A 25,030-nucleotide genomic window follows, 5' to 3' on the forward strand; every position below is an offset into this window, starting at 1 on the left:
GAAATTGGTCAACTAATAACGTTTTGGTACTTAAGAGGATTATCCATCTGGCTGTTTCAGCTCACAGTCTAAGGGCTCTAGATGACTGAAACTGATTATATCTCGCCTTTAAGAAGTATTTTTGACTCTACAAAGCAGCCATTTCTTTAAAAAGTACATTTTAATTTTTTGAGAATAAGTACCTGTTTTTAAACTTACTGCAAGAATAAAACGGATCACCTCTAGAGTTAACTAAGTGGAATTACAAATGAAAACTGGAAAAAGAGAGTTACCATGAAATGCCATTACTTACGTGGCCCTGTGTTAACTGAGTGAGTTGAGCCATGGTGAGCTTCACCTGTCCCTGTTGGGGACGAGGGGCCGGGGAGGGTGAAGGCTGCAGATTTGCACTGGATGTTCCCGAAGTTAATCCTTTCTGTCCCGGTGCTGAGGAAACTGCATTAGGGGTAGAGATCGCGGTGGAAACGGGTTGCCCTCTAATGATCTGGGTCACCACTTGCTGAGGGGCACCTACACAAACAGCAAAACGTTATGAATGCTTATATGCCCCCAGGCAGTCAACGCGTCAGGTGAAGGCACTCTTCTCAGTTTTCGAAAAGACTTAATGTGATGCCGTCAGCCCAAGGATGTGCTCAGACATATATCCATGCCCACAGTCCCACCTGGTTGCCAGTGAAGCTACTCTCGCTCAGCTCACACAGCCCTTCCCCAGTTCCTGCTATCTGCAGGAGACTGAAAAAACAATATTCTTCCTGGGAGGCCAAAGCTAAAATGACAAGAGGGAAGACTGAAGGAAGAAATATGTATCTAATAAGCCATTTTATAAGGCTGCCTTTCCTGAGGAATATTTAAAATAAGATGACAATCTAATATATGGTGACTTCATATGACTTTTCAACATAACAGGACTATTCTGAACCAACCACTCGTTTATGAACGAGCTCTTCCTACAGCGTTTCACCAGTTTGGGAGAACCACGGGGTCAAGATCACTATATCCTTAATATTAGGGCAAAACATTCAAAGAATGGATCCATAGTTCATTGCTTAATAAACATCTACTGGATGAATGAATTTTAATTAGGATGGCTCAACAGTCTTCTAAAAACTTTAATTCTCATTTAACTTGCTGAAACTGGAGGAAAAGACAGGTGGAATCTGCTGCCCCCTGCCGTGGAACAGTTGCTAAGAGTAATGATCTGGCAGCTAATTTTACATTTATAATGTCCTAATTCATTATTAATTAGTGAATCACATCACACTTATGATGTTTTACATTCACTTTCTGTCTTTTGTTCCATAGGTGAATACATAGGTATTTCTGTATGTATTTCTTTTAACGAATGGTGTTTAAGATTCTTGCCTATGTATAACATTGAATGTCTTCTGTTACTCAAAATACCTTCCCCTTTATCTTTTAATAAATAATGCTACGGTAAAATCCCTGTTCATAAATTTTTATGCACTTCTAGTTCTTTCCTTAAAATAAACTCCTCTCAGTATTACTGCGTTTCTAGTAGGAACACAGTCACAGTACCAAACTGAATTTTAGATAGGTTATCCCAACTCACACTCTCACCATTACTGAGATTCTATTTCACTGGACGCCTGGCAACCCTATGTACTATCGGTAAAGTACAATATTCCAGCAACCAGAAACGGTCTGACAGTATCATGGTATCTGAATTTCTTCAATTACCATAGAGGGTCAGCATTTAAATCCCTGTCAAGTCATGATGCTTCATTTGTGAGCTCTATCTCCACACTCCTTCTCATTTCTCTACGGTTCCTACTTATTTATAGTCGATTTTTAGAGATTAAAGATATAAATTATAACTATATTTTTCCTACTTTTTAAAAAAATTTTTTAATGTTTATTTATTTTGAGAGAGTGAGAGTGGGCAAGCAGGGGAGGGGCAGAGAGAGAGAGGGAGACACAGAATCCGAAGCTGGCTCCAGGCTCTGAGCCAACAGCACAGAGCCCGACGCAGGGCTCGAACCCATGAACCGTGAGATCATGACCTGAGCCGAAGTTGGACGCTTAACCAACTGAGCCACTCCAGTACCCCTATTTTTCCTACTTTGCATTCTGCCTTTTGTTTCTTTTTAACAAAGTTGTGTGTGTCTGTTTTCTTTATTGTAGCTTTAATTATTGCTTTTAAAATTTTCCTGCATTCTCTAATCAGATCTATCCTCCCAAGTAAGTGCTTAGTTACGATATATGTTGGCAGACCTCTAGCCAGCCCCCTCCCCCACAAAAATATAAACTGATTATTCTAGGAACATTTACTATAAGTACTGTCTTTCTTTCTTGATTCAAAATGACAATTTTATCACACTGCAAATTCTCACATATAATGCCTCTTTAAGTGATTCTATTGGTTTAGTTTCCTTTGGTGACCAGTGCTGATCCTGGTCATGTATCATATGTTCTAACAACCAGCACCGTATGTTTTCCATCATTACGCTTTCTTCTAAAACTTTTCTCCATTATTCTCTCCCATTTATTAACATGAACCAAAAAACAAAGTACATCATGTGAAGTCAAGTGCTTTAATTTGAGTTCTGGACCCCACATTATGTCCCTGTACTGCAGTCTGAGGAACAATGCATGAAAAATTACTTTACTTGATTCCCCTGGTACTGATATGATGTTATCATAAACACAAATGGATTAAAGGGTTGGTAACGATCATACGATGGTCATTCAGATGATCCCTAACACGTACATGGTTGGTTTGTTTTTAATATGAAATTTATTGTCAAATTGGTTTCCCATAAAACACCCAGTGCTCATCCCAACAGGTGCCCTCCTCAATGCCCATCACCCACTTTCCCCTCCCTCCCACCCCTCATCAACCCAACAACATGTACATGTTAATTTGTTTTGAGATAATCACCAAAATGCAAATTCAAATATTAAAAAATTGTTATGGGGCGCCTGGGTGGCTCAGTCGGTTAAGCATCCGACTTCAGCCCAGGTCATGATCCCACGCTTCGGGAGTTTGAGGCCTATGTCGGGCTCTGTGCTGACAACTCTGAGCCTGGAGCCTGTTTCGGATTCTGTGTCTCTCTCTCTCTCTCTGCCCCTCCCCTGCTGGTACTCTGTCTCTCTGTCTCCCAAAAATAAACATTTTTTTTTTTTTTTTAATTTTAAAAATTGTATTACATCCAGGGAGTCTGTGGATTCCATTTTGGGAAAGGCTAGCGTGGTGGGAGGAACAGGATAAGCCGATCGATCGGATCGGACCACAATCAGAGGTACGCTACACACATTCACCCCTCCTCCACCTCTCTGGCCACGACTCCTAGAATTCCTCCTCGTCTCCACTGGGCCTCACCAGACCCACTGGCCATCTGGCTTTTCCTCGACACACAAGACACACTCATGTGCAATTATGGGTTTACGGACTCACATATGCAAGTCAAACACGTAACTGAAGCTACAGAAGGCAAAAGGGAACAAAAGGCAAAAGGGAACAAAAGGCTCTGTACATCTTGCGATCACTCAATTTTTTGTTTTGTAAGTTTCTTATCATTTGTCATCTATAATTCTTTTTCTCCTTTACATTAGTTTTACTGTTCCCTTTAGTTACCTGACAGCTAGTTTTGAACAATAACAGATACTGAATTTTACCAATTGTTGCTGCAGCATTAAGTGAAATAATGAATCATACTTTCTGGGGTAAGTCCTGTTTAGGCTTTAGAAAATTGACTTCAAAAAAAACAAAACAAGGGCACGTGGGTGGCTCAGTTGGTTACGCATCTCTCGATTTCAGCTCAGGTCATGACCTCCCAGTTTGTGAGTTCAAGCCCCACATCGGGCTCTACACTGGCAATGCGGGGCATGCTTGGGACTCTCTCTCTCCCTCCATCTCCCCCCCACCCAAATAAATAAATAAAATTTAAAAACAAAAACAAAACAATACTTTTTATTTCATTTTAGAACTGTGCTAAAATTGCAAACTGAACGGAAAAGATTTAATCTTTTCTGCCCCCTATTCCCTGTAACTACTTCTTATAAGAAAGAAATTGCTTCCTAATCACTTCAAAGAATTTTACCATAAAACCAGGGTCTAGAATTCTTTTTTGTAGGAAATCCTCTAGCAACTTTGCAGATTTCTTTCCTTGAGATGAGTCATCGAGACTTGAAATTTATAAGCCTAGTATACACTTCTGCTTCATTATTCAAACATATTTAGTTCCTGAATATGGATAGTGAAAATTCTCCAAGGTCTTTGTTGTTTTTTTTTTTTAAGTTTATTTAGTGTGAGAGAGAAAGAGACAGCACGAGTAGGGGAGGAGCACAGAGAGAGGGAGAGAATTTCAAGCAGGCTTTGTGCTGTCAGCACAGAGCCCAATATGTGGGCTTAAACCCACGGACCAGGAGATCATGACCTGAGCTGAAATCAAGAGTCAGATGCTTAACCGACTGAGCCACCCAGGTACCCCTCTCCAAAGTCTTATTAGAAGGATAATTCTACTTGATTAAAAAAAATTCATTCTATTTTTATAGCACTTTTTCTCATTCCTAATTCTGTAAACCAGCATTTTGTTCCCCTTTCTTAAGATTAGACTTGCAAAAGAATGGTTTATTTTAATAACATGTGCCCTTTTCCATTTTCTTTTCTTCTTCTTCTTTCTTTAAAGATTTTATTAATCTCTACACCCAAAGTGGGACTTGAACTCACAAACCCAAGGTCAAGAGTCGCATGCTCTACCAAATGAGCCAGCCAGGCACCTTGCCCTTTTCTGTTTCCTAATTATTACTTGTATTTTATTTTACTTCCTCCTGTTTTCTTTCAAGACTTGTTTTATATATTTTTCTAAATGCTGATTAAGACTTAAGAATATACTGGGGTGGCTCAGTCGGTTAAGTGTCCAACTTCAACTCAGGTCACGATCTTGCAGTTCGTGAGTTCGAGCCCCGCGTCGGGCTCTGTGCTAACAGCTCAGAGCCTGGAGCTTGCTTTTGGATTTGGATTCTGTGTCTTCCTCTCTCTGCCCCCTCCCCTGCTCACACATGCGCTCTCTCTCTCTCTCAAAAATGAATAAACGTTAAAAAAAATTTTTTTTTAAAGACTTAAGAATATGGGTTTTGGTCTGTTTTGTCCTCCAATGTATTTTAATTGCCTAGGGTAGGTGCTCAAGTATTTACTGAATAAATTTGCCTCTGAGTTTAGCTTTGGCAGCATGACTTAGGGGCTACTTAATGTGCTTGAAACTATACATTTGATGTTTCCTTCACCTAAAAGTTACTTATAAAAACACCCGTTTTTAAATTTCCAAGCAAGTAAAAATTAGTAGAATAAGTTATTAACTTCTTGCTTTACTTTGAAGAATGTGGCCTATACACTTTCTACTGTTTGGAAAGAATTCATCAGGTTTTACTATGACTCATTATGTGACCATTTTGGTACAAACAGCCCATAAATATTTAAAACCAATGTGCATTCCCGAAGGTTGAACAGTTGACATGCAGCCTGTTTCTCGTCTACAACGCTCCTGCTAATCCCTCCTTCATATCAAATAGTTTTTGCTTTATACACTCCAGTGAGATCTTATTTGGTTCTTAAAGTTCCCAAATTACACCTTCGTTGCAAGTTTTTATCTTTAAGACAACATGAAAATCACAGACCTCTACTCTGCTCAATATTAGTAGGGTAATCCTTATCTTCCGCCCCCAAACCTCATCCCCCTTTCTTTCTTTCTTTTTTTGGTCTTTGCCCATCTTATTATTGTGTACCTTTTGTAGTAATTCAACTTTAGGTATGTTTCTCATAAATGTACAGTTGGGATTTTCCGTTCAATCTTTTAGCGTTCAGCTTTCAATATGGCAGTTTTAACTTATTCACATTAACGAAAGGCTGACACTGTCTCTGTAATCTTTTTTTTATGCTTTCCATGTAAATGCTTCTTAGCTGTTTCCTTGATTTTATCTCTGTCTTTTGCCACACAGACTGTTGTCTTTCCTCATTTTCTTTATTCCAATGATTTGAATTAGTATATATTCCATCTACTAGAGGCTTTTAAAACATTTTTATTAAGCAAACTTGGATCTATTTTCTCTCATCGGCACAGCCAGAGATGAAATAACATCTATGAATGTACTCCACAATGGATTAGAAATTTAGTATGCTTTGAATACTCATTCACAATGCAGAGTAGTAACCACTATATGATCACAGCCTGAAGTATTCATCCAAATTAGTATTTTCTAGTATGCAAAGTAGCCAATACAGAGTATTATAGATTTCCCAGACTGGATGTTTAGATGTAAAATGAAAATGCTGGAGGGACGAATACCTGGCTGTACCATCACGGGTGTTCGAATAATTGCCTTTCCTAGTGTTGACTGTTGGAGTGGTGTTCTAATCACCGTCATACCAGGGCGGATCTGAGGCCCTGTGATTACCTATAAATGACACAAAGGAGAATGAATTAAAATGCTTTTAAAAGACCAAAAAAGCACGATGGACTTAGAACACAGTCTTTGAACATCCTATGTTGATAATTACATCTACGGAAATGACAAAGGCTCTTGGGCATTACATTTTAAATTATATTAAGCATCAGAATAACGATGGAATTCTGAGGGAAGAAAATTTAATCCAAATGAGATCATACAAAATTCTTTGTCACTGATATCAAGTACAGCCTACAGACCAGAAGGAAGGCACAAGGCTCAGTGAAGCTCTGTCCTATGATCACCGTAGTTGTTCAGAGAAAAATGTTGGGTCGTGTTCTGGACCTGAGGTCCAACACATATCTGTCACCCACAGCATACAAGATCGGAAACCAAATGTCCTTTCACAGTTTTAGAGGAAAGACTACAGAGCATATTGTTTTCAGTTTTACAGTTACGTCCAGAACATTTTCAAGTCTGCAAAACTTGAAACCTCTTCCATGATCCCAGAGCCAAGGAAATGATGTATCTAATACGTGTGCATGTCGGCTGATAACCAACGAGCTCTAATGCCACGGATTCTATTTTTCATTCCACTTCTCAGTTGCATACCAAGTTTCCCTCGGGGCTCCAATGCTGTCTGCTGTTTCATATGAAGGAATTTTCTCTACAGAATCCTAGAAAGCATTTCTTCTGATTCATAAACTAATATGCTATTATGTTGAAAATTAGCATTTCATATGTCATTTATGCTTAGATATATAACAGATTTTTTAGAAAGTCAGTACCTTGGCATAGATGAGTAAAAGGTAAAGGAAGATGAGGAGCTACGTTAATCCTGGAAGAGGCCATTCTAAAAACTTCAACTTGATGCGGTTGACGCTTTAAAACAAAAGGAGTCTGTAAAGAATTCTTACTTGTGAAGTGCTTGAGGTTGCTCCAGAGCCTGAGGCATTGGGCCTAATTGTGACTGTTGCTGTCCTGGGCTGGAATGAAGTAAAGGTCTGCTGACTTGTACCTGTACTTGATGGAATGATACCCAGGACTTTCTGCTGTACTTGAACAACGCCTTAAAAGAAGATGAAGAAGTCATTAGCAACTGCCCCTTTCATAACAAGCATCAGGTGTCACTGGGTTTCTGAGGAGAAACTACGTGTGGCAGGGTTTTATAGTGGGCTACATAGAATGTGAGGTCCAAGGACTGAAATCAGTGAAAAGGAAATGAAAAATAATGGCAACAGTATGATCTGGCAAATGTGAATTAAAACTCTTCACATTTCCCTTACCTCCTTGTGTTGCTGGCACATTTACAGCGACAATCTTGCTGTTTGCAGGAAGTGGCAGTTTGGTAATTACTTTTCCTGCCATAGTGACTGGATTGCCTGTAATTTGGAACGTCTGACCTGTGCTGGCAATGGTTGTAGCAGATGTGGCAGCTGTGCTGGTGGCTAATGGGGTATAAGACATTTAATAAGCTTTAGATTTAAAATAACCAGCAACGTAGTGACTTCTAGGAAGGGCACCAAGGCATGAAATGTGGCTCATTCTTGTCTTTTTAAGAAAAACATTCCTCTCCACTCAAAGTAAGTGAACTATGTAAATGTTGAGAGGGAAATAATGGAAGAGAGGAGTTTCACTCATGTCATATCATGAATATTATCTGTAACAAACCAACTGTGGCAGCTTGATTGCTCAATCAGCTGCAGGAAGAAAACAATTCTCTAAAGAAATGTTTCATCTCAGTCGGTAAACGATCGAAATTTCTTTTTCCTGAATGAAAGCAATCTTTTCTTTAAGAACAGTCGTGTACCTGAGTTTGACTGGCCTTGCTTAACCCACGTAGCGAAGGTCTGATGGAAGTTCTTGTTTTGCTGGAATGTCACTGTCGCTGGAGATCCAACTTTGGTAGTTAGTACCATTTTAGTTCCGGTCGTAACTGAGCCACTTATGGGGGCCACCATCACTTTCGGCGCTGGGGAGATGGTACTAGTCGTACTGTTCGTTGGGGAAGTGGTGGAAGCTGCAATTGCCGTAGGCTTCTGCTGTTCCAATCGTTTCTAGAAAAGTCAGGGAGAGAAAACATGAACCGAAACAGTTCCAAATAAAAACGATACCATTCTGCAAGAAGTCCACCCACTATTTCTCCAAATCTAAGAAACTGCACCAAATTTCTAAAATATTTTATTTCTGAACCTACGTATTTAAATTTGCCCTTCAATTTAATTTCTTGATGCAGGCCAATATTTTTATGACTCTAAACCACACCTATTTTATTGAAAGTAGTAAGTCTTTCATTCAAAAATGAAGCACAATCAAATTTTTCCAGCCTATACAAACGTCCAACCTTTCAGATGGCAAATAAAAGAGACACAGGTCATCTTATTGAAGACAGGAACACCTTGCGGCTCAGCGGTGGGATTTAGAGCACACGGCAAATGATGGGAACTGTACAACGTTTCTGGTTTACTGTAGTGTTAATTTATCCGATTATAAAACACAGGTCAGTATTTAAATAATCACTATCCAAGCTGACATACAGGCAAGCAAGTTGAAAATTATAAGAAAACATCTTTTCTAAACTTCTTATATTACTCAGTTTAAACATTTTTTTACAGAAAAAATATTTTAGACTATTTTACGCAGGGAAGTACAGCCTGATTACAATAGAGGGTTATTAAAGCCAATTTGTACACCTTCCATCATAGATTGCTAACATTTCCTGACCTTACCAACATGACAATGTAAGCTTCCACATGTAAAAAAAAAAACATAGGTGCCAATGATTTCAAACCTGATGGCAAACGCTTTGTCATAATTATCTTCTTTAATGCTCAGACTGACCCAATAGAGTTGCTGGTATTGTAACTTAAAGATGAGGAAACGGAGACTCAGAAAGACTCTGGCCTGGGCAGAGCTAGCTACTGCTGGAGGTGAGAGGTGTACTAAGATAATATTGCAATGCTGAACTATCTCCTGCCACTGCAAACTGCTCACCGGCGACATCACAGCCAGTCTCAACAGGAGTGCTTTTGTGAACATCCTATGCGCGTGAACAGAACGTGAGGTATTTCACACAGTTTCTCATTCCTCAGAAGAAAAGTTTAGTTTTGTATATTTAGAAATGTCACCTGATTCAATCAGTTTAAAAAAAAAAAAAAAAAGAGAGACAAGGAAACTGAACACATATTAGGTAGTTATTTCCTGAGGGTGCTGAGGATATGCCTTCAAAATTGGAAATGTTGACTGCATTTGTAAATAAGTATTTTAAATACATTTTTAAAAATCACACCAAACTCTTACAGAGTTTTAGTAGAATGTGCTTTCTCATAGACTACAGAGATTTTACAGATTGGAACTTTGCAGGAAAACGTACTTCAAAATTCCCCTCAAACTAATGTAACACTGTGTGTCAACTATACTTTAGTAACGACAAAAAATTATGCGTCGAATTTTAGATAATAAGTCAAACCACACGAATATATCAACACTGTGCTTTTGGTGTGCATGGATTTGGCTAAAAATGTCAACTCGCTGCCAGGTGGGACTAGTACCAACTCCCCCACCTGCCGGGCAGCCAAGCGCTGCTGTTTGAGGTGAGCCTCCATTTGGGCCTTGAAGTCCTCTGCCTTCTTCTGTTCACTAACCTTAGCCTGTTGCTCAACTGCTTGTGCCTTCTCTTTCTCCACTCTGCAGGAAACAAAGGAGAAATTTTGTCAGAAACTACACTGTGAGGCATTCGGCATCAAATATTAAGTGACATCTGGTTGACTCTCATGTTCTAAAAAGATGTGAAATTATTTCGATTTCAAAAATGAACATTAGAAGGTAATTAGAAACTGACAAGTGGATACAACACATTAAAATTAGAAATAGGACTTTAATAGATGATATATAGCTAGCACTTAAAATCCAAAGGCGAAGTAAAATTAACTAGGACATACTGAATAAACTTTTGAGGTGGCAATTCTTCAATTCTGAAGTGATAAAAGCTTCGAGTATCTGAGCACATGTTAACCATTTCCTTACCTTTCAGCAAATGCCCTGATCTCCCATAATTCCAACTCTTCCTCTGCTACCCAAGTTTCGATAATAACAGGGCCAGTTTGCTTGGGTGTTTCTGGTCTCTTTGGCCGCAATGCACTCGATCGAAGGCCTTTTCTCTGAGGTGTAGGTGTTTCTTTGGAAAAGAAATCAGAGTATTTTAAGCAATATAGCTTCTAAAATTGCAGTACTTCTGACATCTCCTCTTAGATCATGAAAAACAAGAGTTGGCCAACTTTTTCTTAAAGAGCCAGATGGTAAATACTTTATATTGTGTGGGCCAGATGGTGTCTGTAACAACTATTCAACTGTGCCTTTGTTTTCAAGAAACGAGCCAGAGACCATACATAAGTGAGTACATATGGCTGTGGTCCAATCAAACTTTATTAACAAAAGCAGGTGACGGGTCAAGGCTCATGGGCCAGGTCTGCTCGCTCCTGATATAAAAGGCCTAAGAGCCTGTTACATCTGCCCGTAACATTCCTCCTGGCTTCGCTCCCCCTCACATGACTAATGCCTGTTCATCCTGCAGACCCCACCGTGGATACAACATTCTTCAAGAAGCCTACCGTGTTCCTCGCACCTAGTTGGGCTGAGTGTCCTTGCCATGTACATACAGCTCTGGCAATGTGTATCTCCCCATCACAGCACTGAGAAGGGGAATTTGAAAGTTGCCCGTGTAAAGAAGGGATCAGAAACTACTAACTAGAGGTAAAATCTCCTAATGTAAGATTTTAAAAAGAAAAAGCAGGGAGAGGCGAGCATTGCACCTTCCCATTTGTTCAGGGAGCAGGGAAGCAGCTGAAATAGCAGAAGGACCTAGGTTATCCAAAGTGGTAAGAGGAAAGAAAAGTGACTCAAGGAGACTGCAGTGGTTTGAATTGAAGGCTCTGGGGTCAAGACTAAAGACTGGTCAGAAACTTGCCTCTTCCATCTGTTTCTCTGCCTATCGACTGAGCTACTTCTGTTCCAGGACAGCACTGTTTTAATTACATTACTATTTATTTCATCATTCTACTAGGACAGGTACCCCTTATTGAAGTTCTTTTCAAAAAATCTACTCTCATTTATTCTCCAGGATAAACCTTTGAATTAATTCAATCAAATTTCAAAATTTAAATTTATACATTTTGGGACAGTTAACTTCTATTAAATAGTATGTTTATATCTAAGGACAGCATTCTCTTTTTGCCCATTTTGTAACAGATTTTTTTCCTGAATGGTTTTACTGGACTTATAAAATAACACTGATTTTCATCTATTTATAGCTCTTGAATCTGGTCACCTGACTGAACTCTTTCTAGCGTAACAGTTTTGTTGCTCGTGTGGTAGCATTATAACAACACTATAACGTTTTCTCTGCTTCTTTGAGAATAGGGGCCACATCCAGTTCTTCCATGTCTTCGCTGTCTAATGCCCCCACGTAGGTGCTCCATAAATGTTTCCTGAATCACTCTTTGTGCCTCTTAGATCATTTCTTCCCCCTGACGTTATTTCAAAACAGCTTTAACTCTTGAGCCAACAAATGTTCAGTGACCACTCCTGCGTCTGATTCTGCAGCAGGTGTCAGGACTACAACAAACCAGATGGACTCGGTGGCCGCCCTCTTGGAGCCGATGGTCTGGTGTCAATCATTGTTCCACAGCTTGATTATAAGAAGTTATCATTACAGCTCTCGGTACCCCTCCCTGCGTTCGGCGCAATGCCTATAGGTATCACTGTGTGTCTAGTGGAATCTTGTTAATTTTATTGAGTATCAAAAGATATCTTCTTCAGAAGTTGAATGAAGAGATAAGGAAACAATTTTAATCCAATTTTAATTCATAAAAGATGTGGCCAACAGGTCAGTAACAAAGAACAGAGTTCTTTCTATTCCTTACCTTTTGGTGCTTCTGGAACTCCAATGGGGCAAATGATTTTCCGGATACAATATTCAGATCGAATGCCATAAGGACCAACATCTCGCCTCTTAATTATCTCTGTCGTTGTGATTTCAGTTTCAGAGGTTTCTATGGTGATTTAATTCACATAGTATTAATAACCACCTAAAATAGTCAGAGACTAGAAAAGTACAACATCTGGTGCTTTAAGAAGGAGACACACATGGAATAAACTTTTGAAAACATTTGATTCATCAATGACTTCAGGATCATTGCTGGACTGCAACAATACTGAGTTTCTTCCTCACTGAAAATTTCTAAACTGAGCTGTTTGGGGGCAGCTTGGTTTCTGGTGGCAAACAGTCAAAATAAATAAGAGAAGAGAGAAGCAGCAAGCATAGGGTTCCGGATGTCCCAGTTTAACTGATTTGTTCTCTGTAATAAGATCTTTTAAAAATTCAGACTGATTCACATGTAAGTGCCTCACCTTATAATTTAACCCCCTTTCCTAGCCCCCAGTATCTCACAGCATGTGCTACCAAACTTTAGCGAAGCTGTATTTTAAAAACACAAGCCATATATATATATATATTGGACGTTTTTTTTTTTTATTTTTTTAACGTATATTTATTTTTGAGACAGAGAGAGACAGAGCATGAACGGGGGAGGGTCAGAGAGACAGGGAGACACAGAATCCGAAACAGGCTCCAGGCTCTGAGCAGTCAGCACAGAGCACGACGCGGGGCTTAAACTCACAAACCGCGAGATCATGACCTGAGCCGAAGTCGGATGCTTAACCGACTGAGCCACCCAGGCGCCCTGTGTGGGTTTTTTTTGATGGCGGTGAAACACACATGGGCGCGAGCTCGGGAGGGGCAGAGAGAGACAGAGAGAGAGAGAGACAGAGAGAGAGAGAGAGACAGAGAGAGAGAGAGAGAGAGAGAGAGAGAGAGAGAATCCCAAGCAGGCTCCACAGTGTCAGCTCAGCCAGACGCAGGGCTCGAACTCATGAACTGTGAGATCATGACCTGAGCCGAAATCAAGAGTCGGACGCTTAACTGACTGAACTACCCAGGTGCCTCCCAAGCATTATATTTTAATGAATAACAAAAATGCTTAAAATTAAGTGAACTGTCAAGTGATTTTCTCTTTTCAACTTAGACTAGGAAAGGAAAAGCCCTTACCTGTCCGTGTGGTCCCTCCTCCTGGAGGAGCCTTGGCTGCCATGTCATCCCATCTGAGACTTGCCCACAGTAACCGTAACATAAGGCTCACTCCAGCCAAGGACTTTACAGTCTGAAGTCTATACCTGAAAGAAAAACCCAAGAAAAACTACATATGGATTGTGCACGCACGCGTGCGCGCACACACACACGCTCTATTATTAAACTGAAGGACTATTTCTAGTTCTCATTATCAATCGTTACAATACAATTTTGTAAGCACTTTGGCTATTACGTGTCCCTTAATAAAATAACTTTTTTATTCCTAGGCATACCATGCATCTAACAACTTAAAAGGGGTCTGTATGTCACTTCAAACGCCATATAAATTTGTAAAATGAGCACGTTTCATTGTAAGACTGATATGGCAAGAATTTATGAAGATTTTATAACGTTTACCCTAATTCCAAAATATGTGCTAGAGAAATTACAAAGGAGAACAAAATACGGAGACGTGTTACTAAATGCGGTAAGAGTTTTGAAGGATAAAATCTTAACTAACTGATTTGTGCTGAAACAAACTGAAACTGTTTAAATTTTCTCAAAACCCAAAACAAAAAGACCCCCCACAAACCCAGTAAGACCTTTCCACATGAACAGAAATTCTGTATCCAAATGGTGGTTCTGGAAAACACGAACTACTGGATGATGAATGCCTGTCAATACTAGTAACACTTGAACCACATTAGTAGCTTTAGAGTTCTACAACACAACGAATAATAAAAAAGGGTAATGCTATATTAGTTATTGATCAGGAGACAAAGGAATCTGTGTGCAGGTTTTTACTAAGCACTGTGTGCAAAGTTATTGAACATTTTAGATATTCCTTTGAAAATAATATTAAAGATACATTTCAAAACGAATTTATAACGGCAATGAATATTTTGTCCCAAAATGGAACTGACCGTAAAATATTTTTAAAAAGCCCTTGGGTCTCAATTCTCTATTAGTGGTCTTTGAGTAATTAAACACTCTGTTGACATATCCACATACGTAAATAAATAAACTGGTTGTGGTGTACAGAAAACCTATAAAACTAAAATAATTCCCTCCTCTAAGAGAGGTAGAATGAGGTAGACCTTAGACAATTTGTATAATAAGAGGCAATGCTTTCTATGCTAAACATGAAGCTGGGGAAATGAACAGTGTGAGAAGGGGACCGCTCTAGCCAAAAACTTGCTGCAGCTTCTTACATTCCCATCTCCACCTGGGACACCAGTACCTCCTTTGCTGTGCTGCCGCGCTGTGAATCCTGTGACCTGGACAGAACAATGCTCGAATGGGAGGGCGAACGCTAACCGTTGCAGGGGTATCCTGGGAGGGGGGGAAGTACGTGTCACTTTCAGACCACACCCTACAGAAATGCCTAGGGAACTCTGGACACCAAATGGGGCTGTACTTGGAAAGAGAAATGTTTCTCATTCTCTCTTCTTCCCCAGATCACTCTCTACAGTCAAACAGCAACTTCAGTGCGTCTCTATTTCACAAGGGAAACACCGCCAGGTGAGGAACACACCTGAAGCCTGTTCATTCGTGCATTCCTTGGAAGAATACTTGCGTGCCTTCCATGTGCTTTAGACTAACTGAAAGGAGCTGGAGACAGGGATGTGAATTATGATCTGCTCCTGTATCCTCAGGAGCTGTGACAGAGGAAAGCACGAGGGGCACCTGACTCGGCTCAGGGATGGGGATCAGAGCTTTGCTGGAGTCTCAAAGGACAAAGATGTGGGGGTGGCTGCACAAGGGCAAGGGACACACGTATGTATGCTCAGGAGGAAAGTGTGCAACAGCACACGCTTCCTCCGGGAACCACATCTGGCGTGCTACGACCGGAGGGCAGGGGGGTGGCGGTGCGGCGAGAGATGAAGCTGGCATGAGAGAGGAAGGCAGAGCCAGACGTGCCGCACCAAGTGGAAGGGTAAGAGAAGAGCATTAAAGGCGATCCGTAGTAAGGCCTCGGAAGCGTCTGCAGCGTAGGATGGGTCCTGAAGGGAAGTGCTTCTCACAGATGGGGGTGTACAGGCGAAGGCTGTCCCCTACCTGCCCCACAGCTGAAGGCTTGCTCAGCTCAGTCAGAACATTCACAGGGTAGATCTGCCTTTTAGGAGGGTCACTGGGGCAGAGCTGGGGAGACAACTACTGGTTCAAAGTGATAATGAAACACAGAATCAGGGCCCAGGAGAAAGGAAGTAAGGAATGGACAGCGTGGAAGAAAAAAGAGGCCTAATGAGTTGACAAGACAAGTTTCACTTTTCACTACTGCTCAGCCTTACCATTAAATTAATAAAGATCAAACATGCACCTCTGACATTCTTAGCTTCTACGCTAAGCATCAGACATAATTGATTCAAGTGTGAGTATAAAAATGCATTTCACATGCATGATTTTTCCAGCAATACACTTTTTAAAAATGCATTCTAAAGTCAAGAATATTTTACATATTTACCCATGCCTCTGTTAGATAAAAGGGATTATGTTTCTCTCTCAACTTCAGCAAATTCAGACGTTAGCATATATCTGATGGCAATATCTGTTTAAAATGTACAGGAAGGTATTTCCTTCCATTAAAAAATGAGAAATTAACTAAACAGATACCAGTGGTGCCCACAGTGCATATTAAAACATAACAATACAAGGCTCCTGAAACCCAGCCGTGCAGAAAAGGGCCCTGGGCAACACGTGACCAGAACTGGTTCAGAGAAAAGTACTTCCCAGTTGAGCCTACCTTCCACTTGAGAAAAGAAAAGAGCAGAAAGGTCGGCCTCCACAACTGCCAGGTCATTGTAATTAAAGTATTTGTACATAGTAACTTTTCCAGTGGGAAAGAAGTTACCTGCAGGACAGTCAAGGATACACTTTGGGACCGCTCTCAATGAAGAAAGCAGAAAAGTGCAGAGTAATCCTATAAATCCATGAACTGTAATGAAGAGTTCCTTGATTCCCTGCAGGATTCTGCAAATCCTTCATTGCAGGCCCTGCAGAGAAATTGTACTTTTCAGCTGTCTCTATTGAATGTGTAATGGAGTGATATTTTAATTCAAATCAAAAGATGAGTTATAAAAACCTTGGTCAAACCAAATATGACTGGTCATATTAATAAGTTAATTTCTTTATCGAGAGTACTCATTTACACTTCGTTTTGGTTTTGGTTTTCTTTGATCATACTAGCCAGCTGTAATATAAAAGAAACACACACACACACACATACACACACACACACACACACACACACACACACACACACACAGGTATGATCTTAACTTAAAGAAAGTGGGATCACAGATACACAGAAATGAAGCCTAACGTGAAATGGAGTCTGCTCAGTCACTTGCTGGAATAATTTTAGGTTCCTATCAAAATCTAGCAGACATCAAGACTGTTCCTGACTCCTGAGCATGCCCCACACAACTCTTACGTCTTCGGTGTTTATGTTTCATCCTTTCCAGTGGTGAGGGTGAAAAGATAAAAAGACAAGGACATGAAAAAGGACAAAGCAAGGACAGATATGTGAAAATGTGATATAGCAGATAAAGTACTGGACTGGGGGTTTAGGAAAACCGGGCACTATTCCTAACTCTGTCCCTCTGTGGCCAGAGGCAAATTATTCCACATCTATAAAAGATAAGAATTTCTAAGATCCTTTCCAATATAAAACTACACGATCTTACAACTGACAGTACTACGTACTTATGACTCATCCCCAAAGCTTAATGCCCAGAAAACCTTAATTTAAGACTATTTCTGGGTTTTAAAAAATCGTTCCTCAGGACCCTCTTGGGACCACCTCTTCGCACATAAATAACAGAGAACTCCAAAAACACATGTTTATCATGCAAATAAATTACATTAGGAAGATTTCCACATCATGATGGACCTTGTGTGATTCACAGGCATGTCTCCTGTATCTTATGTTTTTATGAATTACCTAATAGAAATAAAATACCAAACTCCAGAAAGTTGATTATCCAATTCTGTAACTCTCTCATTCCCCAGGAAAACACATGGCAGTAACTTGGAAAGTCAGACCACAAAAACAACTACGTTTTCCCTGTTTCTTCCGTCTTGTGAAAAGTAAAACTGAATTTCATTTTAAAGAATTCCCACTTATTTTTTTCAGTCTTTTAACATTTTTCCCTAAGTAAACTTTGGTACCTCCCAGCTGGCCAAATTCAAGATTCCCAGCTGGCCAAATTCAAGATTCTCTGTATCTTATTTCCATTACTAACTTGGCCCATTAAATTTCCGCTTCCCTGTCTTATCTCAATTATATCTCATTTTTTACCAAAAAAAAAAAAAAAAAAAAAAGAGAGAGAGAGATATGCTTACTAGATACTGCTTTTAAGACTTTCTCCCTTCCCCAAATACATTTTAAAGTACATACCTCCAAGTGATACCAAAGGTTGGTCTAGGAGAAGGATACGGCCATATATCCAAGGCAGGTTTTGCATTGTAATTAAAATAAGGGACTTCTCGGATTCCTCCTTTTCTGGCCAACTTTTTTAAGTCATCATTAGGCAACACAAATATGCTCTTCTTGCTGCTCTTGGTGATAAATTTTCTATAGGATGGCAGAGCAGTACCTGAACGAGTCTTCTTGGGTCTTGAAAACTTCATGAGTTTCACTTTGTCCCTCGTGGAATATTCTTTGCTCACGGTCATAGATGTTACCAGCGTGCCTCCTGCAGTGGTCAGTGAGTCTGTCACTGTTGTGGTGACCACAGTTTTGCTTTGCTCCTTCACAGAGATGATGTCCACGCTGCTGCCCGTGGAGGGCGTGGAAAGCTTTGTTACCGTTGTAGTGGTGGTCGTGACAGTGGATTTGGCACAGTTTTCTGTGGAAGAGACCACAGTCTGCTTATCACCTTTTGCTACTTTGATTACGGTTTTTGATTCCGTGGCCACCGTGGATGTCATAGTGGTGACTTCTGTGATGACTGTTTTCCTCTTAGACTCTCCGTTGACATTTTCATCTTTGCTGGTAGGCAGCCCGTTTTCATCAACAAAATCATTACTGAGGTTAGATTCCTCTCCAGAAGTAACAGGTGAGGGAGTAACTTTCTTAACTTCTGAGGTTTCAATTTCCATATCTTCTACCTGATTTGTTGAACTGCTTTCTGGACAAGACAGTGGAGGTGTGGTAGTATGTATACTCTCAGACTCTTTGGTTGAAGGCAGGGTCTCTAGGCCATCCTGGTAGTCACCTCCAGCATCAGAAGATCTCAGTAAACATGATTTTGTTTCCATGTTGTTTTTTTCATTAAAATCTTCCATGATGACATCACCATTCATGAATGGCTTTACAGCAGATTCTTTAATGGTCAAAGACTTAATATCATTTTCAGGAATTATTTTACTTATATTATTAAGCTTTGGTTCAACATCGCCACTTACTACTTTACTCTCAGAGATTTCTTTCAAGCATTCCCCTTTCAAATATACTTTAGATTTATTATCTTTTCCATTTATTTGAAAGGTACTCGCTTTCTGTCCTTTCTTTTCAGACTCTCGATTTTCATTATTCTTTTTGTCAGTGCTACTTTTTAGATTGACTTGATCAATACATTTAACTGATCTCTCCTCTAATTTCTGTTCTTGACTTGTTTTTTTACCATTTGCTTCAGTTACCTTACTCTGTGGTCTCTTGTCACAGTTTCCAGTGGACTGATCTGAAACAAACTCACGTTTCAATGGTTCCAAGCCTTCAATACCTTGTTCTTGAGTTATGAACTGTTCAGAAATACTTTCACTGCTATTCTGAACAATCATATCTTCTTCACTGCTGTCTTGAATAGACATAGTATCAGAACTATTTTCCAAAGTGCTATTATACTCAGAGTCACATCCCAGTTTTCCTTCAAAGTCCATTGCTTTTGACAGAGATGGGATATCTCTATCATCGATACTTTTAGGTACTGATGGAAGTGAAGGGCTCTGGGAAGGAGAAACAATGGTGTCATTATCCTCCTGTATGAGTGGTTTTTTGTTCTTATAGATCAAAGTACCAATTTCATCTGTACTGGCTAGTTTGGAGTCATCAACGAGAAAATCACTTCCTTTGGTGTTAATCTTACTAGGTTCCTGGCCTTTACCGGTAGGTTCAGAGAGACTCTCATCTATGTCATTTCCAACGGAATTTTGTTTCTGACAGTTTGTCTCTGGACTCTGAATGGAGACGTCATCTAACGTTTGATCTTTTGGATAAAGTTTGTTTGTTGTATGATCAGGATCACTGATTCCAAGAATTGAGGGATCGCTCTGTGAACATCCCCGAATCGAATCTTCAGATTTATCATTACTTGCATTAGGGCTTTGTTCTTGTTTAATAAGCAAGTCACTCTGACACCCTTCTTTTGCTTTAGTTAGTACTGGAGACTCAGAAAGACTTTTCAGAGAACTTGTAGAGGTCTTTCCGATACCCTTAATTCCACCTTCCAACTTCATCTTTTCAAGGCGCTGTTTTTCTTCCAGTGTAAACTGTTTAATTCTCCTTTCAAGAAGTCCATCTAGTTTGGATGATTTAATTTTCTTTTTATAACTAGTCCTTAGATGAAAACCCTCACTGACATTGACCACATCTACTTGAGAACTTTCCTGACAATTGATATGTGGCTCTGTTTTCACATCATCATCTATTTCCATTGGTTCTTCCTTAAAGGATTTATCATTCTCAGAATCTAAAACTTCTTTTACATCTGTGAAATAAAGACATTTATGTAAGTGAAATTTTTTACTCTCAAATGTGGAACTCATAGTATTTTTATTTTAAAAACTACCAATGGTTCTTATTTTCACTCAAGGGCTTAAATATAAATATATATTTGAAAGCTCCTGACATAGGATTAAGATAGGTCAATGGACAGGGCTAAACTTTATAAAATGTTAAAAAACACACACATATTGTAAATATTTAAATATTCTTAGCATCTGAAAATAGAATGTTACAATGAGAAACTACTTAGCCTGTGACAGCTACTCCATACACCAGTACCTTCATGTAAGATTCTGTATAAAATATTTTGTAGTCATAAAATATCTTAAGGCTAGTATCTTACCTAGTTTTTAAAATACAGCTTTTCACAAAAGACAATGTAAGTTCCTCAGAAGGTTGGACACAGAGTTAGCTTAATGACCCAGTAATTCCACTACTGGGTATTTACCCAACATGAATGTTCATATCGATATTCATAACAGCCAGGAAGTAGAAACAACCCAAATGGCCATCAACCGATGAGTGGATAAGCAAGATGTGGCACCATCCACAAAATGGAATACTACGCAGAAATAAAAAGGAATGGCAAAATCCTGACACCTGCTACAACATGGATGACCCTTGAAAACATGACGCCAGGTCAAAGAAGCCAATCACAATGGACCACATATTACATGATTCCATTTATACGTCATGTCCAAAACAGGCAAATCCGGAGACAGAAAGTACATTAAGGCTGGTGAGGGGAGTTAGGGAGGACTGGAGACCGACTGCTAAGGAGTATGAGGTTTCTTTTTGGGGTGATGAAAATGCTCTAAAATTCACTGTGATGATGGTTGAACAACTCAGTGAAATACTAAAAACCACTAAATTGTACCCTTTAAATGGGTAGATTATCTAGAATATGAATTATGTTTCAATAAAGCTGTGATCATCAGAGAAAGACAAGGCAGTACCTCTCCTGCTGTGCGAACTAGATCCCGTGCAACCTTAGCATCCCCAGGCTGCCCTCCACCCCGGACTCTCCTTACCTTGGTCCTTCTTCTCAGCAATCCTGGAAACATCCATTTCACTTTGGTCTGCTCCTTTTGTAGCATCTGAATCTTTTACCTCATCTTTCTCAGAATCAGGCTCTGTTTTTATTTTTTTTGGACTTCGTGGACTTTTTCTTCTATCTGATTCATCCATATTTTCATCCACATTATTTTTGGCTGAAAAAGAATGAAGTATATAATAATGACAGGTATTCTGAATATTAGCAATTTACTGTAATAAATCTAGTTTAGTGGAAATTATCAAGTATTTTCAGCAATTTATACTGCTTTTTTAAATTAAACACACACACACACACACACACACACACACACACACACACACACACACAGAAGACAGTATATACTTCCCTAATATGCTTAGCTGACCTAAACCATTAAAAGAAGACTGCATTTTAGATGTGCTTCAGAAAGAAGCTTTCACACAGAACGACTATTTCAACCTGTTCGATGACTTTACAGATTCTATATCAGTGTTTCTAACATATTTTGTGTTAAAGAATCATATTAGAAGGATAAATACTTAAGTATTTTTCACCCAGACTCCATGGACAAACTTCAAAGATATCCAAGATCCAATGAAATTAATTACAAAAGTTTGTTTACATACTTCCCCTGGCCCCCACCTCCCCCAGGTAAGGAATCATAGCATTTATCACAGAATAAAAGAGACTTAAGGGAAATGACTAAATGCAATGTTTGGCCTTGTTTGGACCTGGTTTACTGCCAAGAGTAAAACAGCCTCTCTGACACAACTGGGGTACCTGGGGTAGGAACTGAGAATCTCAAGATGAATATGTTAAATAGTGTCAGTTTGCTGACTGGATAATAGCATGATGGTTATGAACGTCCACTCTAACTAGAGAGATATATTGTACTGGAAAATAACATGATTTCTGGAATTTGCTTTAAGTACAAGGGAAACAACTCTAGGAAAAAAGTAGGGAGTGACAAGTGAAAGAAGAGTGACAGAACTTGATAACTGTTAAAGTTGAATGATGATTACATGGGAGTTTATTATTCTCTTTTACTTTTGTGTAGCTTCAACTTTCCAGAAGGGAAAAAAAAAAAAAAAAAAATCAAGCCTACGATATAGAACTATTGTCTAGATGAATTTTCTTAGGCCTTAGAGGCATTTCTGCCTTTTCTTTTCACTTGAACCCGAATATCCCAAGGACTTAGCAAGGTGAACCTATTTTTTATTTAAATAAAAACGACTCCTTCCAAAAAGATCTGCCTGAAAGGGGAAAGAGTGCAAAAAACAAAGCCAGTATCTGTCAAGACAGCAGGATATTGGTGAGAGAAGAAAAGAATCATAGAAAACGGTGACAGGACGTGTCTAGACCCCACAGGTAACGAAAGGACAAAAAACTAAACTGATACTCTCTTTCTTCAATGCTTCTGTAGTTATTTCAGAATAACTGGGCAATATTTTTTCAATGATTTCAAGTTGCTCACAAAGAGCTTTATATGTCAGTATACCCCATTTATAAGCTTTAAGATCCTGGACACTTAAATGGACGATTTATAAAACGTTCGGGATTTCCTCTCCATGAAAGGTCTCCTTGACAGACTATTAACAAAGGGAGCCCAGGTGGCTCAGTCGGTTAAGTGTCTGACTCTTGGTATCGACTCAGGTCGTGATCTCCCGGTTGTGGGATGGAGCCCCATGCTGACAGCGTGGAGCCTGCCTGGGAGTCTCTCTCTGCCCCTCCCCCACTTGCACACACGTGCTCTCTCAAAAATAAATAAATATAAAAATATAAAAATAAATTAAAAAAAAAAACGATTAATTCATATCCGTCATTAACCCTTGCACATTAATACCTGTATTGACACTTATAAATTAATGTGCAAATCAAAGGTATACAGTCTGAGTTAGAATGGAGGTTAGAGATAAGGGACACAGCAGTCAAGCAAGTCAAACACTCTATAGTCTTCTGATGCTGTCAAGTGTTCCCTGAACTGTGTTTCTCTCTGTTCTTTCTAACACATCTGTGCCTCTATCATATGATCAGACTAGATTAGCCATTATGATAGGGACTAACAGTTCTGAGATTATAAATTGGTGGTTACTAATGCCTTCACCGTAATTCCTATTCTGTAGTTAAGCTAAACCAACAATGTGCTACCACCTGAGAGGAAAGGCTCTGAAGATGCTAGAAGACCAACCTGGTACCTGAATGGATAAAGGCCCGCCATTTGTACAATAGAAACCATATGCTAAGGAAAGTGGATTCAAGATAAATCTGCAAAAGCCTAAATATTTTGCTTATTGATAATCTGGATTTTACTACACAGACAAAGCAGGTCAGACATAAGTAAACACAGAGCTCTCTATAATTCTAAGTGCTACGTGGACGGCTGGAGCAACAAAATGGCAATAAAAAAATTGTGACCGTCTTTCAGAATTTATCAGAATGTACATTTTGCGTGGATATGATCAGATCATAATAGAATTTAATATTTGCCAAGTACCTACTATCACCCAGGCTTTTTAGGAAAGAACACATTGCACCAAAGACTAGCAAATTACACTGCATAGCACGCACAACTATTTTTGAAAATTGCTCAGATTACAAAGGAGATCTTGCAACGTAGTGTGCAGAAAGGACAACGGAAGCCAGGAGACATGGATTCCAGTCAGGATTCTATCCCTGTGTGAACTGTACGTCACTTAGTATCTCCGTGAAATAATCTGCTCGTGTGCTGTGAGTTTCAAAACGCATGGTCTCTTGGGGCGCCTGGGTGGCTCCTTCGGTTCAGCGTCTGACTTCAGGTCATGATCTCATGGTTTATGAGTTTGAGCCCTGCATTGGGCTCTCTGCTGTCAGTGCGGAGCCTGCTTTGGATCCTCTGTCCCCCCGTCTCTCTCTGCCCTTCCTCCGCTCGTGATCTCTCTCTCAAAAATACATAAAACATTAAAAAAATTATATATCTATATATATCTATAGACATAGATGTATATAGTCTATAGATATAGATATATATGGTCTCTTAGTAGGGTAGTTCCCCTCTAGAGTTCTGTGATTCTAAATACTAATAAAATTGTTAGCGAGTAGCACAAATTGAGTTAATACCTCGTTTATGTGGAAGTGTTACTGAATTCTCCACTACTTGCTATTTGGTTTTGTTATGTGCCACAATGCTGAGGTTACCAGATATGTAGCTCCTTAGGAAGTCAAGTAATACTGAATTTAAGATTTCAGAAAAACAACTAGGTGGCTGAGACCTGTTTTCTTTTTTTAACAAGTCCTATTCTAGCCTCTTTCTTTAACTGAAACCCTAAGTATCACAATCCTGAGAATAAAGGCTTAAATATTTTATAAAGGTTTAAAATATTTTAGAATTTATACCAACTACATTGGTAGTTTTGCCATGTTCTGTTAAAAATTTCAGAGAAAACTTTCATCTAAAATACGGTCAGTAAACCTCATTTTGTAAGAAACAGTACAAATCAGAAACATGAATACAGGAAAAATAACTTCAATTACTTACTTCCTTCTAATGACTTTCTGTAATTCACATTAGTATTGCCTGGCAATTTAGGAACAAACCTATAAACATGAGTTTTACTAATCCAGCTCCAACCACCATATCCCGTAACTCTGTATTCCTCTCCTTTTTGTTTCCAAACCTGGTGTGAATGAAAACACTCTGATTAAACAAGAATGAGGATGCTTATAAAACATATGTGGTTTTATACATTTTTACCAAACA

The 25,030-nt window shown here is 39.3% G+C and overlaps 1 protein-coding gene across 13 annotated transcripts in view; it reads right to left on the reverse strand.

Annotated features, from left to right (window-relative positions):
- Nucleotides 1-25,030, reverse strand: part of BPTF (bromodomain PHD finger transcription factor) — a 148,046-nt gene that overhangs the window by 34,442 nt on the left and 88,574 nt on the right. For 9 of the 13 annotated variants that reach the window (XM_042915788.1, XM_042915785.1, XM_042915784.1 and 6 more), the window contains 12 exons: nucleotides 24,809-24,947; nucleotides 21,290-21,469; nucleotides 17,931-20,241; nucleotides 13,511-13,635; nucleotides 12,327-12,455; nucleotides 10,432-10,582; nucleotides 10,050-10,092; nucleotides 8,216-8,462; nucleotides 7,692-7,853; nucleotides 7,323-7,474; nucleotides 6,306-6,414; nucleotides 293-510 (listed from right to left, as the gene is read on the reverse strand). In XM_042915788.1, the coding sequence (XP_042771722.1) occupies nucleotides 293-510; nucleotides 6,306-6,414; nucleotides 7,323-7,474; nucleotides 7,692-7,853; nucleotides 8,216-8,462; nucleotides 10,050-10,092; nucleotides 10,432-10,582; nucleotides 12,327-12,455; nucleotides 13,511-13,635; nucleotides 17,931-20,241; nucleotides 21,290-21,469; nucleotides 24,809-24,947 (3,966 nt within the window). Of the gene's footprint in view, nucleotides 1-292; nucleotides 511-6,305; nucleotides 6,415-7,322; nucleotides 7,475-7,691; nucleotides 7,854-8,215; nucleotides 8,463-9,968; nucleotides 10,093-10,431; nucleotides 10,583-12,326; nucleotides 12,456-13,510; nucleotides 13,636-17,930; nucleotides 20,242-21,289; nucleotides 21,470-24,808; nucleotides 24,948-25,030 lie in introns of all 13 variants that reach the window. The other 4 variants (XM_042915791.1, XM_042915787.1, XM_042915782.1 and 1 more) reach the window with 2 other exon arrangements.

This window comes from Panthera leo, chromosome E1 (genome assembly GCF_018350215.1).
Source record: "Panthera leo isolate Ple1 chromosome E1, P.leo_Ple1_pat1.1, whole genome shotgun sequence".
Classification (NCBI taxonomy): Eukaryota; Metazoa; Chordata; class Mammalia; order Carnivora; family Felidae; genus Panthera; species Panthera leo.